At 45.9% G+C, this 17,636-nt stretch overlaps 1 protein-coding gene and 2 long non-coding RNA genes across 4 annotated transcripts; all 3 read right to left on the reverse strand.

Moving 5' to 3' along the window:
• Positions 1–1,418: 1,418 nt before the first annotated feature.
• On the reverse strand, positions 1,419–7,519 carry ackr4b (atypical chemokine receptor 4b). Its single transcript, XM_060045106.1, has 2 exons — positions 7,006–7,519; positions 1,419–3,506 (listed from the first exon to the last, which is right to left on the reverse strand). The coding sequence occupies exon 2, from the start codon at positions 3,495–3,497 to the stop codon at positions 2,361–2,363; it is 1,137 nt and encodes a 378-aa protein (XP_059901089.1). The 5' UTR covers positions 3,498–3,506; positions 7,006–7,519; the 3' UTR covers positions 1,419–2,360.
• A 1,317-nt stretch (positions 7,520–8,836) lies between these two features.
• LOC132452735 (uncharacterized) lies at positions 8,837–16,822 on the reverse strand. 2 transcript variants are annotated; one of them, XR_009524477.1, is made up of 3 exons: positions 16,686–16,822; positions 9,116–9,282; positions 8,837–8,997 (listed from the first exon to the last, which is right to left on the reverse strand). It is a non-coding gene; the product is annotated as an uncharacterized LOC132452735 (long non-coding RNA). The 2 variants fall into 2 exon arrangements; XR_009524478.1 differs by lacking the exon at positions 16,686–16,822 and adding an exon at positions 13,927–14,018.
• Positions 9,803–13,173, reverse strand: LOC132452736 (uncharacterized). The gene is made up of 10 exons (XR_009524479.1): positions 13,095–13,173; positions 12,806–12,880; positions 12,563–12,642; positions 12,161–12,427; positions 11,779–11,863; positions 11,541–11,677; positions 11,229–11,375; positions 10,792–10,900; positions 10,488–10,679; positions 9,803–10,393 (listed from the first exon to the last, which is right to left on the reverse strand). It is a non-coding gene; the product is annotated as an uncharacterized LOC132452736 (long non-coding RNA).
• Positions 16,823–17,636: the final 814 nt, after the last annotated feature.

A 17,636-nucleotide genomic window follows, 5' to 3' on the forward strand; every position in this document is an offset into this window, starting at 1 on the left:
GAAAGATTAGACACAAAGCAAAACTGTGTTTTTGTTGTCGTTGAGTTCCTTGGAAGGGAAACGCCTTAACTGAAAATACTTTTCCGATTTATTGTCTCCAGAGTTCATGAGATAGTAGAAAAGTTAGTACATGTTGGAACTCATCTGTCACCTCATCCATACATCACTTACTGTTAAGGACATTCTTTAGGCATTATTCATCAGGAACTTTGAAACTCTTTGCTGCTTCCCCTTTCTTGGAAACGTAAAATTGTTTTGCCAATAATTTTTCCTACCGTCTGATCCTCTTCAAGGTCCTTCCTCCTCCTTCGCTGGTCCGTTGCGTGATCAGGGAACATCAATCATTTATTTCATCATCTTGTCAGTCACGAATCTGGTCTGTTGTATGAACACGAGTAATCATAACACAGAAGCACTGACTGCATAAAATAATAAGGGAAGTGTGGGATTTTGAATAGGATGATCATATCATGTCAAACGCATCCTAATTAAGACTTCATTCATTTCCATGTGATAATGTGTACGATAGTTTTTGCTTGTTTCTGTACATTTTGACCACCACCAACTCTACAACCATCACAGCGTTCTCCGGCTGTTTAGCTGGGACCCTCCAGCCTTGAAGATTAAGGCCCAATCCCATTTCTACCCCTTTCCCCTTCCCCCTTCAAAACAAGGGGGAGGGGTAAGGGTAAGGGGTGGAAATGGGATTGGGCCTTAATTGATGGATGGGTGTGTCCCCCCTAGGTCCTCTTCCCAGTATTAGACAGTCTTTCCACCCGGCGTTCCCAGAAGAGGGGGAGGGTTGGGGGGTGGAATGCACATAATGGCCTTCCTGGTGGTTTTTTCCCATCTGTAACAAAACCAACGGCTTCCTCGCGGAAGGAATGCGGTTTTTCCCACCGAGTGAGGTCAACAATTCTGGAGACGCCAACAACACTGGAGACATCTACTCTTACATTCCAGTTACGTTTATTTGTTGAAAATGTAAGCCCTGCTCCAGCCTCAAAGGACTTCAGCGTCCAAATAAGAGGACCCCTAACTTTAAACCCTCTAGAGGACTTCACAGACCACGTTATACGACCCCTAACCTTAAACCCCCTCTAGACTAGAGGACTTCAGACCACATTAGAGGACCCCTAAACTGAAACCCTCTCTAGAGTCTAGTCTAGACTCTAGAGAGGGTTTCAGTTTAGGGGTCCTCTAATGTGGTCTGTGAAGTCCTCTAGTCTCTAGTCTCCTCTAGAGTACCACAGACCACATTGTAGGACCACTAACCCCTTGAGAGAACGTACACAGACCCAGAGCTTGGAGCGTTGAGAAGGAGCCCAGAAGAGGGGTCCTGCTTCCAGTCACGTTAGGAGGCTGAGAGGGGCTGAAAAGACAGACTCATGACATGGTAGCCCCAAGGAGCAGAACCATTCGATATATTAGTTATTTTTAATATTAATACACATGCAAACAGCATCAAAAATGTGGACGTCTCAGAAGAATTAACAGAATAAGAATGAGTAAAATAGATGGAGAGTTAAACACTGACATGTCTCGGATCACCAGGGAACAGCTGAAACGATGAGTTTGCTGTAGTTCTGGCGTAGAGGCTGGGAACTGTATACGAGGGCCCTGACTGCGAAGGAAACATGTCTCTACAACGTTCCTTCCTGTTATCATCTCCACCAGATACCTGATCAGCATTCTGTCATTTCTTTGAGCATCTGGGAAGAGTCCAGTCAAAACAAACCCTGACCCTGTATAGAGGAAGCTGGTGTTTCCTCAGACTAGCCACCTGGCTGTGATGTGGGATGGCTGAATACTTCCATTCAGAGTTAATCACCTTGGGAGGAGGTTAGTGGTGCAGACAGGATGGGATAGGGCAGAGCAGGAAGAGAGGAACAGTGTTTTGCTGTGCTATGATCTTTCCAACATGTCTGGTCTCCTTAGTCCTGGGATGACTCTCCGAACATATCCGGTCTCCTGGCTGTGCAATATTCCCTCCCAACATGCCCGCTCTCCTCGCCGAGGGATGACCTTCCCGACGTGTCCGGTCCCCGGGCCTCGGAATGACCTTCCCAACATGTCCGCTTACAACACATAACGAAACCTACCACCAAAGTTGACCGGTGTTGATCATGTACTGTACCGCTTGAGTAGCTAGCAAGATGGTGAGATTTACAGACATATCTAGCAGGCTCTAAGATGGTGAAGGTAATTGCAACAAAGAAGATTAAGCTGTGTATACTGAACCAGGTGTTTCTGTACTGCTAATTCATACGGATGGACCCGATTCATACCTGAAGCACAGTAGATCTAGTACTTTCTAAGACGGTGAAGATGTATAGAGTACATATATACAGAGCAGATGGTTAGATGGTGAAGGTGCTCGTGTCCTCCAGATCCGACCCCGAGTGAGAGTGCGTCTGATCTGGCCCGCGCAGCGACATCTCCACCGCTGGCTCCTGCCGGCGGCGGGCCCCGCGACGCCCCAGCCGCTCGCTCAGATCCTTGGCCGCCCTCAGCACGCGGGCCCTGAAGGCGGAGCCCACGAAGGCGTAGAGGAGGGGGTTGATGCAGGCGTGGCTGAGGGCCAGGCTCTCGGTCACCTGCATGGCGCGGTCCAGCGACTTGCTGACCTCGCACTCCGTGATGAGGGCGTAGGCGGAGTCCAGCGCGCGGGTCAGCTTCACCACGTTGTAGGGCAGCTGGGTCAGCAGGAAGACCAGCACCACGGCCAACAGGACGCGCAGCGCACGCCACTTCCTGTCCCGCCTGAGTCCGGCCGCGCGGCTCAGCGCGCGCCACACCAGGCCGTAGCAGACCCCCATGACGCCGAGCGGCAGCAGGAAGCGCAGCCCCACCTCCAGCAGCTCCAGCGCCACCATGGCGCGCCGGGTCATGCCGCGGGGCAGGACCGTGACGCAGGCCAGCCCGCCGTGGGACGCCGGCCTGACGTGGGAGAACAGCAGGTCGGGGAGACCCAGGACGCACGCCGACGCCCACACCCCCACGCTGACCAGCACCCGGCCCCGGCAGCCCCCCGCGCACCGCCGGGCGGCCGCGGGCTGGGCCACGGCCAGGTAGCGGTCGGCGCTGATGAAGGCCAGCAGGAACATGCTGCAGCTGAAGGTGGCGCTGTACAGGTAGGCGGTGAGCTTGCACAGCGCCGCGCCCAGGTACCAGCCCTGGGTGGCGGCGGCGGCCGCCCAGAGGGGCAGCGTGACGAGCAGCAGGAGGTCGGCGGCGGCCAGGTTGAGGAGGCAGACGTCGGTCAGGGTGCGCAGGTGGCCCCCGCCGCGCCCGCTGTAGACCAGCACCACCAGGGAGTTCCCCGCCAGGCCCAGCACCAGCGTCAGGCCGTACACCAGCGGCAGGAAGACGGCGGCGAAGGAGCGCACCGACGCCTTGTCGCACACCGAGTGCTGCTCGTAGTCGTAGTAGTCGTAGCTGTCGTTGAAGCTGCCGTTGTGGTCGTCGGGGAAGACCTGGTAGTCATCCTCCCCCATCCTGGTGGTCTGTGAGGGAACGATGAGCAGGTGAGTAGAGGTCACGACTAGTGGTGGATTTAATGATTCGTTTCCGTGACCCAGTTCGCGTGATTCAGTTCGCCAAGAGGAGTCGTTCGCGAATCGTTCGTTCAGTCGAGTTTCCGGTAGCACTAACTCCACTGAGTCTGACTGACTCAGTGCAATGGCGTGCATTCCATGATGCGATTTAACGCTACCGGAAACCAGGCTGAACGAACAAACGATTCGCGAACGACTCCTCCCAGCTCAGTCGAGTTTCGACTGAGCTGGGAGGAGTGCTACCGGAAACTCGTTCGTTCGTTCAGTTGAGTTTCCGGTGAATCGAATGGTGAACGAGACGAACGAGAGAAACGAACCGGTTCGTTTCGTTCGTCCTAAAGACTCGTTCATTCGAACCGGTTCGCACACGAATGAGCCAACACTAGTCACGACCCCCTCTAGAGGGGAGAGTTCAGGACCGCCCCTAGAGGGGCTCCTGGGAGCCCTTGAGGAGGTGTTTGTGACAGGGGGATAGTGCAGTTTCAGCTGGTTAGTAGTTTCATTGTCAGACGTATGCTAGCTAGTGGCTGGAGGCTAACTAGCTACTGTAGGTAGCTGCCGTGTTCTGGCTGATGAATGCTATCTGCTGTATGCTTACTAGCTACTGTTTGCTGGTTGCTGTTTGCTAACTGCTGTTTGCTACCTCCTCTAGAGGAGCTCCTGGAAGACCTTGAGGAGGTGTTTGCGACAAAGGTATAGTGCAGTTTCAGCTGATGCAGTTTGTAGGGAGATGTGTTGACGCTAGATTCCAACATGCACGGTTTTTTGGCTGCAGTTTGAAGAATTCCTTTCCTTGCATGGTTACTCCGTCAGCAGGCCTGAGAGGTAGACCACTGACTACTACCTCTCTGGGAACACCAGACTGTCAAACATATGCTAGCTAGCGGCTATAGGCTAACTTGCTACTGTTGCTAGCTGCGGTGTGCTGGATGATGAGGGGCATCCGTGGCATACTGGTGAAGGAGTTGGACTGGTAACTGGAGGGTGGCCAGTTCGAATCCTGAGAAAATCCACGGATGAGGTGCCCTTGAGCAAGGCATCTGAAACCCCCCCCTGCTCCCCGGGCGCTGCACCGCGGCAGCCCACTGCTCCGGTGGTGCCGGTGTGCCCCCATGTGAGTGCCCCCATGTGAGTGCCCCCATGTGTGTGGACCTCTGTGTGTGTATGTGTTCACCGGCTACCCGGATGGGTCAAAAGCAGAGAAAGAATTCCTAGTACCTGTGTACATGGCGAAATAAATAATAAAAAAATAAAAAAATGAATGCTAGCCGCTGTATACTCGCTGCTGTATGCTAACTAGCTAGTGTGTGCTAGTTGCTGTATGGTAACTGCTGGCTGCTAACCAGCTACTGGATGCTAACTAGATGTGTAGGGGAGCGTGTCTATGTTCCCCGGGTCCTATGTTCCCCTCTTTGTATGAGACTGGGGAACATAGGTTCCCCGCTTTTCCCAAAAAGGGTCCTATGTTCCCCATTTGTAGCAGCTGCTGGTTAATAATCTGTGACGGCCAAATCATGTGTGAAGGGGTTGTAACCTTACAATCCAGAAAACATCTGGCTGTCAGGTGGAATCATGATGATTCACCTTGGTTACGTCATTGAATACGAATGGGATTATTATTACCTTAATCATTTCATCATTATCATAAAACCGTTTAGACCAGGACTTTGACTGTTCGGTTAAAACTTGAATACCTACTTAATACTGTTTGGTCGTCCTAGTGTTCAAAGGGTTTGAATATTTTTCAACATGGGACACATCTGCCTTCTCAACAGTTTCTCATTCTCTACAAATCCAACAATAAAACCGTTAAATACAAGAATCACCCAAATGTTTCCTTTCCAACCCGAAAACAATATGCTCAAAGCACCGATGGAAGGAGATTTTCACTTCAGCAGATTTAAGGTTATAGCCTATAACTTTATAGATGAGTTACTTAGTTATTTGTAAACATTGTTGGTTTCTGTGGTATAAGCGGAATAAACCACTACAGGATGTCCCGTTATGGGAAACAATGTACAACTACATTATTTTCTATACTGTGGTTTATTCCTTACTTAATTACAAAGTCTGGATTGCAATTGTTTTGAATATATATTCAAAACTCAACATATATCCATATGTCAGCCAGCAGTGTTCCCCAAACTGTGGGTCGGGAGCCAAAACAGGTCACGGACCCCTTTTTATTGAGATTAGATTATACATATCAAGGAACAGGAAAAGGAAACCTGTGTTTTATGAGGGGAGGTTCTCCGTAATGAGAAGTTAAGAGCTACAAATTGTACAGACATCCGAACAAAGCTATTCTCATTATTGGGACAAAAAACTTTTTCTTGGGCAAAGAAGAGACTTTGAAAAGGTTGTGTTTTGATGGTGGAAAAGTGAGTCAGCAGGTGTTTGTTTGATGGCGTTTGTTTGTTTCGTGTGACTGCTGTTTCTTTGTGTCGAGTGTGTAGCTGGCTGAATTTGCTGCTGGCTGAGCGTGTTGCCTTCTGTTACCTTCTATGTTTTCATATTTCAAGTTCAAAGTGCAAATCTGTTATCATCAAGTGGTAAGAAACATATCAACTGATAAACTAAGATGTTTTTGCAGTTCATGATGCACTATTATAAAATAAGGTTCAAGGTAGACACCAGATTTCACTTTTGGGTCGCGTGCTGAAAGAGTTTAGCTGGCCTTTTCCTCCGGAATAAACACTTATATCCCTGTGAGTAAACTGAACTTTGAATAGTACTGTAGCACTTGAAGCTGTTTGCTTATTTGATGAATTCTCTGCACGCTCATGATTCATGCGGTTTCTGGGTTGTACCTTCATGGTTGAATGCATCAGCTAAATGAATGGGATGCAGAACTTTCTAACTCTGTATATGTCTTTGTAAACCTTGTTATATCCTTGAGTAGAAGTGGAACAATGTTGCACACTGGAAGTCTGTTCCCTCGCTGCATGAGAACTCACTAGACCACAAGACATCTAGATCACTAAAGCACATAGAACGTACAGCAGAAACCAAACAGTATCGAACCTACATCATAGAACCTACAGCAGAAAACAAACAGTATAGAACCTACATCATAGAACCTACAGCAGAGAACATACATCATAGAACCTACAGCATAGAACACACAGTATAGAACCTACATCATATAACCTACAGCAGAGAACATACATCATAGAACCTACAGCATAGAACACACAGTATAGAACCTACAGCATAGAACACACCGCAGAAAACACACAGTATAGAACCTACATCATAGAACCTAAAGCAGAAAACCCACGGCATAGAACCTACGTCATAGAACACACCGCAGAAAACACACAGTACAGGACCTACATCATAGAACCTACACTAGGGAGCCCATCTAAGAGAACCTTCAGTAGAGATCCCACAGACGAGGTCCCTCGGACCAAAACAAGAGATCCCAGATAAAGGTGCGCATGCATACCTGTGGTGAGGTGCAGCGCTGTGATGGGAGATGTGATCGGAGTGTCTGCTGGCCGCCGTTCTGGTTAAGTCACTCTGACGTGAGTCATGTATTCCCCGGGACGCCTCTCCACGACGCACACACGCGCTCAGGCTGGGCGTGTGCCTGTGTGTGTGTAAGAGAGGGAGGAGGACAGACACAGAGACTGTTGGGCTGTTGTAAAGCACAATTGGGGGCGGGACAGAAGCTGTGATTGTGGGATTTGTGGTTCTGAAGTTCTGTGATTATATAGTGTTAGTGTCTTTTTCTGTTTCAGTGGTATTTAACTTGTGTGGTTCTATAGATGTGTGGGTTGAGTCGTGTGGTTCTGTAGTTGTGTACTTCTTTAGTTGTGTACTGGATGTACTGAATGTCCGTGCCGATCTGTGCAGCAGGTGGTCGCAGTCTCTGCTAACGTCTCATCACGCTGTCTGGAGACTCATGAACTGAATTGAATTGAAAAGCCTTTAATGTCCTCAAGCGGCAATTCGGCTTACGACACGTAGCCAGCACATACAAAAAGTAATAGAAAGATGAGAACATAAATACCCATGTAGAACCACCATGCTACAGTACAAGTGCTGTAATACACGCTACCTACATGTCAGGCTTAACACCGTACGAATATGTCTTAATATGGTACTACATAGTACAAACTGTTCATGAACATCAAATGTAACTCCACTATCTACTCTCTCTGGCCCTGGCCTTGGCTCTCTCTCTCTGTCTCTCGCACTCTCACTCTCTCACTCCCACTGGGCAGTTTTCCTGATGAACATCTGTTTTCCAGACAGTACACTCCTCAGCATCTGCCACCACCGCTATGATGGGATATTGTCCTTTACTCAAAATGTTACTCTAATCAGACACTGCCCCCTAGTGGACGCTCGTTAATGCAGCATGCACTGAAGCGCTCTGCACACTTCCTCTTGGGGGAACAATTTCCATTGTTCCCTATTATGTGTATAACATTTACATTTTGACCGTGTATGATGCATCATATGTGATCCTATGATCCTGTGTAAATGTGCTTTATTGTGTTGAACGGTGTTGCTATCTGGAGGGGAGAGGGATACGCCACATTCACATTCGTTTTCTACAACCCGGCTGCTCCATTACAGTGCCCCCCCCCGACACGTCACCACAGGAATCTCTCCAGCCTCCCTCATACTGGGGGGGAATCTCGGCTGCCTCTTGATAGGCTCCGCCCTATACACCGGCTCGGGACCCCACCCACCCGGTTAGAGCCGCCGTTGACCCACTCAAGGATCGTATGAGGGACAGGGTCCAACGCGCTAAACCACCTGCTGCCATTGCTGACTGGGACCGAGGCAGGATTCGGACGTGTTGGACAGCTTCCTCCATGTGTTGCGTACCAGCCTTTGAGATGTTTTTGGTTGAGAAGGAGTGGATATTGTTGCCTGGACTTGAGCAGTACTATTTAATGAACGAGGACCGCTGCCGTGTTTAGCTTGCTGTGGTGACGCTCACCTGGAGCTGCAGGACCAGCTGAGGAAGACCAGGCGAGGAAGACCAGCGGAGGAAGACCAGCCTCTGACTGGGACCAACTGAGGAAGACCAGGGGAGGAAGACCAGGGGAGGAAGGCCAGCGGAGGAAGACCATCTGAGTAAGACCAGGGGAGGAAGACCAGGGGAGGAAGACCAGGGGAGGACCAGCCTCTGACTGGGACCAGCTGAGGAAGACCAGGGCCCGGCTCTGACAGCCCCCCCCCCCCCCCCCCCCCTTGTGCACTAGTTGTGTTTGATGCATGAGGTTAAAGCCCGAATGAGAGACCCAGCAGACTTAGGAATATACATTTTTTTAACGGTTTATTTTATTGTCTGTGATCATCATTACATGGAGGTCAGTTGACACATACATAGATTTTTCTGGCGAACCCACCGGAGAAGTGTGTGTGTGTACGCAGTCGCAGACGTCCACTGGTGGATCCTCCCCGGTCGAATCAGCTTCCACTGTGGAGGGAAAACTGGGATGAGTGACAGGACGACATGCACCGCTTATTCTGAATGTCAATTTGTCGGACAGGGTTAAATCATTTTTCATTGTGGAGAGACAGATGCGTAGGCCTACATGAAGGCGGCTGACTCATGCTCCTCCTCCTCCGTCGTCGTGGGCGCGGGCTAGCGGCCAGCAGGTCCTCCTCCGGGTCCAGCAAGTCCTCCTCCGGGTCCGGTCGCTCCGGGACGGTGGACTCAGAACCTCTGGTCTCGTGGCGGGAGAGGAGAGCCATTCAGCCGCTGAGGGAAACCTTTCATTAGAGCGATTTGGGTCAGCTGATAATGGTTTAATTATCACTCTTTACAGACACAAATGTAGGCAGACTTTTAAAGAAATCAAATTTCCTCACGCTCATTGGCTGACTTTATATATTGAAGATAATTTGGGAATTGTTAACATTTATGATGTTATGCTATCCGCGGACCACTCGAACGCCTTCTCCCCCATCCTTGTATTAAATGCATCCGAATTATAAGTGGTCTCCAACATTTATATGTTGGCGTCTGCCCAAATATCCAAAAGACATTTCGCCTCCTCTTCGTTACATGTTGAGCCACGGCACATTTTTCAGGGTTGCCAACTTTGGGACTTTGGCTGGAGTGAGACTCTAAAATATTAGTGTGAGCTGTGAATATTTTTGACAACCCTAACCCTATTTATTTATTTTTTTACAAAATAGTCATCGTTTACTTAGTATAAACCCTAATTTATGACGAAAAGTTAAAGAATGGAAACGCTTTTTCAAATTGTACAATTCATTTATTGATTGCACTAATACAAAATAAAGACAGGCATCTCGAATAAAGACAGAAATTTCAAAAACAAAAAAGGGACACAATAGTTACCCCAGCTCCCCAGAGCTGGCTGCGTGTACACTCCTCAGCAGAGGCAGAACATAGAAGTTACATATTAGGCCTGTTGTATGCCACAGTGGCAGTTTTGGCCTGCTTCACAACCTCTGCAGGAGGTTCGTATCTGAAGTTCAAGGCTGCTCATTTTCATGGTCCTGATTGACGACAGGGTGCCTTCAAGGGACAGTCTGTTTCTGGTGTCAGTCTAGTTTAGGCCAATCAGTGAAAATGTTCGCTCAGCATCCGCATTTGAGTGAGGCATGCTCAACACAATCTGGGCCACCTTGAATAATTTGGGGAATTTAAAAGTGCCACTTGCCCGATTCTTAAGATTTCCAAGATATACCCATAGGTGGGCCATCCTGTGGTACTCCATCCTCATTTGTCCTGATGACCGCTTGCCCCCAGATGGATGCAGGTATATCTTCCTCCTCCATCATTTGAAACTCTAGGAATTCATCATTCAGCTGGTCCTGCTCCCTTGGTTGGATGGTTGAATCTAAACAGAGATATACTGGTTTGAGAAAAGGGTCTTTGCAACAGAAACAGAATGAACCAATATCACTCTACAGCCCAGATGGTTGCATCCATACCTATGAACAAAGTAGAGCACATCATCCAAGGTGGTATCCATTTTTTGTCTGAAGTCCACGACCCTTGAACCTCCAGCACAGGGTCATGTAAAGGGAGCTTAGCTGGGGCTAGCTCCTGGAAGAGTCCATGGAGACATCATCTGCTTCCACAAGGCGGTTTAACGTTGTCCTCGTTGTGAAGCCCACACCAAGCTGAGAATCGAAAAAGGTATGTATGGATAATTTAGTGCTTAGAGTAACAGAAGACCTGCAGACAATGCAAACATTATATAAAACCATTGTTTTTGTGACTCCTAATATTTACCTGGCAATTGGCTCTCCTCATCCCTGAGGTCCACTGTGTCCACATTGACGCCTCTAAAAGCTCCTGGCTTCAGGAATTTGGACAGGAGTTTCTTGACGAACAACCTGATCTTGAATACACAAATAGAAGAATTAGGTTAGCGAAAATACGGAATCTCACACATTACCCTAAAAAATATACCCCCTTGTAAATTATCCCTATTCATACAATTACTCAAGGCACAGGGCTATAGGAACTCTAAAATAGTGACGTAAATAGTATGGTAGACAAATAACGTTTTATATATTTGTGAGTTCAACTACAAATAAAAAACTAAATGCAACAATAAGTGCTATGTACTTGTTCATGAAGTAGATAGACACAAGGGTCTTGCCGCTGGAATAGCAGGTTGAAATGTGTGAAAGTAATCAGGCCTTGTCAATTTATTCCCTACCTACCCATGACCTCAACTGCCAACCAACAGGAACCAAACTTTTTTTTTTTTTTTTTAGGCCTCAGTGTCGACTGGTAGAACAAGAGATGGATCTCCGTCATTGGGTCCTGGAATGAGTCACGCACCCGGACACACCTTTTTTGCTTCTCAACTGTGGAGTTCAAGAAGAGGCACAGCAAAACAAATAAATAATAATTTTGAAACATTCTCATATTCCTTGACACTGTGAACTTGTGACAAGCCAAAAACGGATGCCTTGTTACAATAGTTGGATACATCAAATAGGTTTCAAAATCAAAACTAGGCTTATACTTACGGATGCTTCCAAAATAACTCTTTATAGTGCATTATAGAGACGTAGAATCCGACTGACCACCATCTCCAAACTAAGCCATCTTGTGCTCACATGCAGCAGTGTCTCCATGTAGCTTGTGTCACAAAACGTACAGAATTCTGTGACGATGAAAAATGTAGATTACAGCAAACAAGCAGTGCAATGATTAAAGAAAAAAAAAAAATGAATTACATCTTGAGAAATGAAATGAGTGAATTACCATCCAATATGTTCTTGCGTTTGGTGCTAACTTTGAACCAAAAGCCCACATCTACTGCCAGGTCCTCAACATCGAACCCTGTGATCTGAAAGGATTTATTTTCTTTTGAAAGAAGGAATTGCTACTGCAAATGGGACAGGTTTCCTATGGAATACCAACTTAACATTATAATGCTATGACATTTACATTTAGCAGACGCTTTTATCCAAAGCGACTTACAAGGAGAATAACATTCAACCTACATTGCAACAGAGACATTAGTGTAACAATAAACAAATACTGCTAAGTAGTGCTAGTAATTGTAAGTTAGGAAAGGAGGTACTCTCTGAAGAGCTGGGTCTTCAATTGCTTCTTCTATAACTAGACTAATTGAGCAATTTACCTCACTGTACACGGCACCAGCAGCAGAGGCATTGTTGTGCACTATGTGGCATGGGCAACCTAGGATGAACACTGAAGGGTTTTCTTTCAGCACCCTCGATTTGATAGAGTTTCTGTCTCCCATATTTACGCTGGCATTGTCAACAGAAAGAGCGATGCAATTCTGCCAAGGTATACTGTGCCCTTTCAACACAGAGTCCATCTTGCTGAAAATGGTTGCCGCAGTGCCACAGCCTTCTCCAGTTGTTATTCCCATATCCAAAAATCTCTGTACAAATGAAATGAAATGAAGTGAAGTACGAGAGTCTGGTAGAACCAGGCTAGCGTGAATGATGACTGAAATAATTCACTATCTTGCTCGAGGAGTAATTACTCATACATACATTTGTTTGAAATAACGAACCTCATCATCACTCGAATGACTCGATGAGGTAGTATTGGATGTCATGACACAGCTTCTTGGCACATACTGCCCACTGTAGTCTTTGAACCAGCGAGCACTATTAGTTTGAATGCAATATACAATTGTACCACTAGATGGGAGTAATTTTTACACAGTGTCCCATTAATGAAAAGGTAGGCTAGTGTAACATTTTTATTTTGACTAACAAACAACTGAACATAAATCATTATGTGACTAGCTTACCTGCTGAAGCTCTGCTTGATTCTTCTCTCCATGTCCATGATCCGTTTTTCTTTTGAAATATTTCAGCAAGTTCATCTAACAAAACGTCATTGCACATGAGCCTTTTATTTAGCAATTACCTAGCCCTCATAACACACGTGACGTGAGAAAACGTTTGCAACTAGTTGAAGTCTTTACTGTCTCAGCACACAATTAGACTGATTAAGCAAGGCTACGTCTGTAGTGACAAGGTACACTATTGTATTAGACAATATATTATTCGATTTGTTTGGCTACTTTATCTGCTTACCTTGATTAATTGTCATCCAAACTTTCAAACGCGCATCAGTGGGCTCTGACTCCGAACTCTCTCTGACCTTTTCAAACGCAACTTTTAGTATCAGGTGCGTGGTTTTCAGCGAATCAACGATCAGAGTCTGATAACGTGTCGTGATCTTCTCATTTACCGCACTAATCAAACAATATAAATAAACAAGCAGAAATGGGAGCCTGTTGCGTCCAAAAAGGCATATTATTTTTAGAACTGGGTCGGACCGAGCGCGGTCGCTTTCACATCTCAAGGGAATCGCACGTGGTTTCTTTTGGAATCGAACCCTGGTGCGGACCAAACAGCCGAGACCCAGCCGGAGAGGTGGTCTCGGACCGGCTGTTTGGTCCGCACCAGGGTTCGATGGTTTGTATACACACCAGCCCAAAAGGTCCGCACCAGCGATTTTTTTGGTTTGGTTCGAACCAAACAAGGCAGGTTTGAATAATAATAATAATAATAATAATAATAATAATAATAGCATTCTTGTTTAATAAAAGGCGACTCACATGATCAGAAGCGCACAGAAGGAGAGAGGCACCACAACTGCAGGAGGATGTTCTTATTGCTGCTAATGTTCAGTCATCTACTGATTCCATCTTAATGTGTTCCTCCCCACTGGGAGTTCCTACACTAGTCAGTAATGTTCATACTGCATGCATCATCATATATTCCTCTACCTGTGTAGGCCTACTATTCTATTTTTCTTTGTACTCCTGGATGGATAAACTAACGTTGTCTTAGTACTTGTAGCCTACAATAGCAGTGTAATAGTAATAGTGTCAGCATTCTTGTTTAATAAAAGGCTACTCACATGATCAGAAGCGCACACAAGGAGAGATGGAGGAACACCTGGAGAGGCAGGGGGAACAAGGCGGCGCGGCGCAGCTGCAGGGGGGAGTGGTCGGCTCCTCTGAAGCCAAGCACTCCGAATTACCAGCAGCCACAGATGCAACTTTGTAGCGAGATAAAACCGAGTCCATATATGGGCAGATTTAGAATGATTTGCTGCATAATGTTGCAAATTCAACTTTCTTCTCATCTCGTCGATAATGCTGTTTCGTGCTGCTAGCCTTTTAGTGAGATCAGAGAGTGTTGAGAAGGACAGTAAAAAACCCGCAGTGAATTCAGCCCGGTCCTCTTGACATCGGGTAGGTGCATCATGACAGTGGTACCGTTAAACTTCAATAGCCCGGGCTTTTATTTGTTTCTATCACTGAACTTTCGAACAAAACTCTCGCTCAGCAACGATGGGAAATACTATCAAATGTATTATTTAAACCAGTATGAATATTACCATAGGTGTTTACCAGGTAATCGAATAACGCCTGCTGCGCGCGCGCACACACACACACACACACACACACACACACACACACACACACACACACACACACACACACACACACACACACACACACACACACACACACACACACACACACACACACACACACACACACACACACACACACAGCACTCTCAGTTATGGATGTGAACGCAACCAGACCTTCTCAGTCAGGAAGCTGCGGTTTGTCACTATGACATAAGAGTCACTGTAGTGACTCAGCCAGTGTTGTACCAACAAGTGCTGTAATACACGCTATCTACATGTCAGGCTTAACACCTTACGAATATGTCTTAATATGGTACTACATAGTACAAACTGTTCATGAACATCGAATGTAACTCCACAATGTACTCTCTCTCTGGCCCTGGCCTTGGCTCTCTCTCTCTGTCTCTCGCCCTCTCACTCTGGGCAGTTTTCCTGATGAACATCTGTTTTCCAGACAATACACTCCTCAGCATCTGCCACCACTGCTGGCAGATGATGGGATATTGTCCTTTGCTCAAAATGTATGAAGGTATTATTGTAGCAAAAGTCTTTAGCACCTGTAACTGCAGAATTTGAATGCGTACACTAAAGTCACAGTACATTTGAAGTCGTATATATTTATTTTGCATGTGTACTCTAAAGTCACAAATGTGTAACAGTACATTTGTAGTAAAAAAAATTGTTTTGTTTTTTTATACCAATGTAAACACAGAATAGGGTCTACGAGTACGCAAATCTGTGTTACAGGTGCACAAATCCTTTTGCTACAATTATTGCAGCGCAGTTGGTGCAAAACACATTCGCACACCCGTGTTTCATAATCTGAGAACATGCCCGAAAAGATGTGCATTCGTAAACCCAAATTTGAACTAATGCATCAGAAGTTGCACATCGGTGAAAAATTTCCTCACAAATAAAATGATAAAGAACGCTATGTTAATTCAGCATTTTAATGAGCGAGCACAAATCCATTTTACAACTGCTCGAATCTGCTCCTGCAAGTCTCAGCTGTGGGTTTTTCTGCAGGTTGTTTTGCCCCACGTCTAGGTGGTAAATGTGTATCAAAAGTATTCGTATCCGTAGATGCCAGAGCGTCCGTGGGCGGGACAAAATAGTCCCTCTGCGGCGCGGGATACGTTTCTTTCTGGAGAAGTGGAGAGGGCGTCCTACTGAACGGAGGTGGGTATCCTACATTATGTTAAATGAAATGACTTAGTTCAAGTGAATTCCCCCCAAAGTATTTCATTAACATGCCGCAAATGTCCTTCAATGTATTTTAATGGTCGCCATAACATTCAGAAATGTTAATGCAATTCTTTGGGGAGAATTCACTGGAACTAAGTCATTTCATTTAACATAATGTAGGATACCCACCTCCGTTCAGTAGGACGCCCTCTCCACTTCTCCAGAAAGAAACGTATCCCGCGCTGAGTAGGCCTATGCTGTGATCTTTATAGCTCCATGGCTGGCACGCGGTGGGTCCCAGTGTAATTTGAGAAATGCAACCCTGCCGGCGATTTTCATTGGATTAGGAAATTATGGGCGGGACTATTTTGTCCCGCTCACGGACGATCTGGCATCTACGGATACGAATACTTTTGCTACACATTTACCACCTAGACGTGGGGCAAAACAACCTGCAAAAAAAACCACAGCTGAGACTTGCAGGAGCAGATTCGAGCAGTTGTAAAATGGATTTGTGCTCGCTCATTAAAATGCTGAATTAACATAGCGTTCTTTATCATTTTATTTGTGAGGACATTTTTCACAGATGTGCAACTTCTGATGCAAATTTGGGTTTACGAATGCACACCTTTTGGGCATGTTCTCAGATTATGAAACACGGGTGTGCGAATGTGTTTTGCACCAACCGCGCTGCAATAATTGTAGCAAAAGGATTTGTGCACCTGTAACACAGATTTGCGTACTCGTAGACCCTATTTTGTGTTTACAATGGTATAAAAAATATATTATTTATTTTTTACGACTACAAATGTACTGTTACACATTTGTTACTTTAGAGTACACATGCAAAATAAATATATACGACTTCAAATGTACTGTGACTTTGGTGTACGCATTCAAATTCTGCAGTTACAGGTGCTAAAGACTTTTGCTACAATAATACCTTCATAAAAAGGTCCGCACCAGCGATTTTTTTGGTTTGGTTCGAACCAAACAAGGCAGGATTGAATGATAGTAAAAGCATTCTTGTTTAATAAAAATAGGCTACTCACATGATCAGAAGCGCACAGAAGGAGAGAGGCACCACAACTGTAGGAGGATCTTTTTCACTTGTTTATCGTTTTCAACCAGGGGCGGATGGTGTATAGGGGCGATTTGGGAGACGCACTACCAACTGGGAGAAAGAGGATATTCTTTCTAACAAATTCTATCACAGCAAAATTAGTTCTCAGTGTTGAGGACATATTATCTGTCATTGTCCAATCAGAATCGTCAGATTCAAGAAGTTTGAGCAGTGACGGAATGAGTCATGTCTGTAACCGAAGCGTAACTTGCGGTCGGTGGCTTAACCAGAGAATGTCTATATGAGTCAAGGGGTCTGGGTATCGCTATCTCCAAATGACTATCATATAACTGCTGTGGAAACATGGGAAAGCAGGATTTAGTTACTATGCAACAAATAACTGGAATAAACTCCCTGAGGATTTAAGACTAGCCAACTTGGAGCACCTTTAAAACCAGATTGAAGACTTTTGTTTGCTTTAGCTTTCTGCTAACTCTTAAATACATTGTAGCTTTTTTTTTAACTTTGCCTTTTTTTCTATTATATTACTGAAATGCCTTTTTAACTTTCCCTTTATTTTCTATTTTTACCAGAAAGATACATGATTTGATACCAGAGAAAGGATAAGGGTTTGAGACCCAAGTTCTGTCTGGGTTAGAGTCCTAGAATCTGGGTTGGAGTCCCAGAGAAAGGACCGAGTTCCTTTGGGTCGGGTTGGAGTCCCAGAGAAAGGCCTGAGTTCTGTCTGGGTTAGAGTCCCGACGTCTGTCTGGGTTGGAGTCCCAGAATAAGGCCTTTGGTTCGTCGTTAGAGTCCTAGAATAGAGTCCTAGCCTAGAATAGAAATTGACTAGAATCTGTGTTGGAGTCCCAGAGAAAGTTCCTTTAGGTCGGTTTGGAGTCCAGACGTGGGTACCAGAGAAACTGTTGATCCGATCTTT

The sequence above is a fragment of the Gadus macrocephalus genome, chromosome 23, assembly GCF_031168955.1.
Source record: "Gadus macrocephalus chromosome 23, ASM3116895v1".
Taxonomy (NCBI): Eukaryota; Metazoa; Chordata; class Actinopteri; order Gadiformes; family Gadidae; genus Gadus; species Gadus macrocephalus.